Source organism: Primulina huaijiensis, chromosome 17 (genome assembly GCF_012295235.1).
Source record: "Primulina huaijiensis isolate GDHJ02 chromosome 17, ASM1229523v2, whole genome shotgun sequence".
Classification (NCBI taxonomy): domain Eukaryota; kingdom Viridiplantae; phylum Streptophyta; class Magnoliopsida; order Lamiales; family Gesneriaceae; genus Primulina; species Primulina huaijiensis.
In genome coordinates, this window is record NC_133322.1 from 17,108,068 (window position 1) to 17,109,756 (window position 1,689).

The window sequence follows — 1,689 nt, forward strand, 5'->3', positions numbered from 1 at the left end:
TCTACTTTTTTTCAACAATTTTCTCACAAAATCTTCTTGGGTTTTGCGAATTCGAGGGTGTCCTCTCCCAGATTCTTACAAAAAAATTCAGATTCCACTAAAATCCTCGTATCTTCTCTCACCTCTGAACTCTGTTTCCCCACTTCGACCGGTCCTTTTGGCGAAATGAACAGAGAAATGACAATCCTGTCTCCTGGATCGTATATCAAGAACTCAAACTGCTTGTACGAGGAAAACAATACAACCACCCAGTGGACCCCTGAGGAGAACAAGAAATTCGAGAACGCCCTTGCGATATATGATAGAGATACGCCGGATCGGTGGGACAATGTTGCGGCCATGATCCCTGGAAAAACAGTGAACGATGTGATCAAACAGTACAGGGAATTGGTGGAAGATGTAAGCGATATCGAAGCGGGGCTGATTCCAGTTCCAGGATACAGCGCCAATTCATTCACATTGGAATGGGTCAGCAAACAAATGTATTGTCCTGTCGGGAAACGAAACGCTGCGATTCGGTGTTCTGTTCATGAAAGAAAGAAAGGGGTGCCCTGGACTGAGGAAGAACACAGGTAAAACTAAATAATTTTCTGAACTTTGTTCAATTGTACTGACCTCGAGCTCGGAAATTTATAGATTTTTTATTCAGTTGTTGTTTTTGATCCACAGGCAGTTTCTTTTGGGGTTGAAGAAGTATGGTAAAGGGGACTGGAGGAATATTTCTCGCAATTTCGTGACAACAAGGACTCCCACACAGGTCGCTAGCCATGCGCAGAAGTATTTCATCAGGCAACTTTCGGGTGGGAAAGACAAGAGAAGATCGAGTATACATGATATCACCACCGTGAATCTTCAAGAAACCAATCAATCGGATTCACCGGGAAATGATACGTGTAGTTCGCCTGAGACATCGGCCTCGATGAAACATCAGCGACCGAAATCGGGCATGAATCCAGGAGCAATGATGCGTTTCCAAGAGTGTCCTTCATTTGGACTCAATCTACAAGAACATAATATGCTGATGAGCAAATTACCTGGAATCGGGTTGGAACATCACGGTAAAATGTTTCAGACGGCAGCCCACCCAATATCATTAAAATCAGCGTACCAATGGAGGTCTTAAATTTATTAGACTTCCAGCATTTCAATGCTTGATGCCGATGAAGCTAGCTAGCTAGTATGCCATCTATTACAGTTTTTCGAAAAAATTGTCTGAAACGAAGAATCCAGAACGACAGAAAGATCAAGAAAATGGTTCTTCCTAGCTAGCAGGGTGATCAAGATTCTTGGGAAGTTGGTTCAGATAATTGAGAAGTTGTAATGCTTGTGGATACTATTCTTTTCCTAGTAAATAAATGAATTCTAATTTGTCCATCACTATAGTTTCTTTATACAATGAAATTAACGTTTTTATCAGTGTTTTCCACTATTATGAACAGTGGTAGTGAGTGAGGCATCGGAGCAATTCATAAAATTTTATGAACCATATATTCAAGAAAATATGATTTTACCTCAATTAAAATTTTTCATTACTTTAAAATCTCCACAGTAATACAAAAATCTTTGCTATGCATCATGTGTTGCTAAAAAAAATTGTGGGCACAAGAGAAGCTTGTCCTTTGTAGCTTATACAGAGAACATGGGAGAGAATATGTGCTCACTGCTTGTCCCATTATATGATAAACTCCT

At 40.3% G+C, this 1,689-nt stretch overlaps 1 protein-coding gene across 1 annotated transcript; it reads left to right on the forward strand.

Annotated features, from left to right (window-relative positions):
• Positions 1-6: 6 nt before the first annotated feature.
• Positions 7-1,380, forward strand: LOC140962259 (transcription factor DIVARICATA-like). The gene is made up of 2 exons (XM_073421107.1): positions 7-572; positions 670-1,380. Exons 1-2 carry the CDS (start codon positions 166-168, stop codon positions 1,121-1,123), a joined length of 861 nt encoding a protein of 286 aa, XP_073277208.1. The 5' UTR covers positions 7-165; the 3' UTR covers positions 1,124-1,380.
• Positions 1,381-1,689: the final 309 nt, after the last annotated feature.

What these genes read in the sequence shown, in the direction of transcription:
- LOC140962259 (XM_073421107.1), top strand. Translation starts at nt 166, where the DNA reads ATGAACAGAGAAATGACAATCCTGTCTCCTGGATCGTATATCAAGAAC. An exon ending in TGGACTGAGGAAGAACACAG is followed by an intron (nt 573 to 669) that starts GTAAAACTAAAT and finishes TTTGATCCACAG; the next exon opens with GCAGTTTCTTTTGGGGTTGA.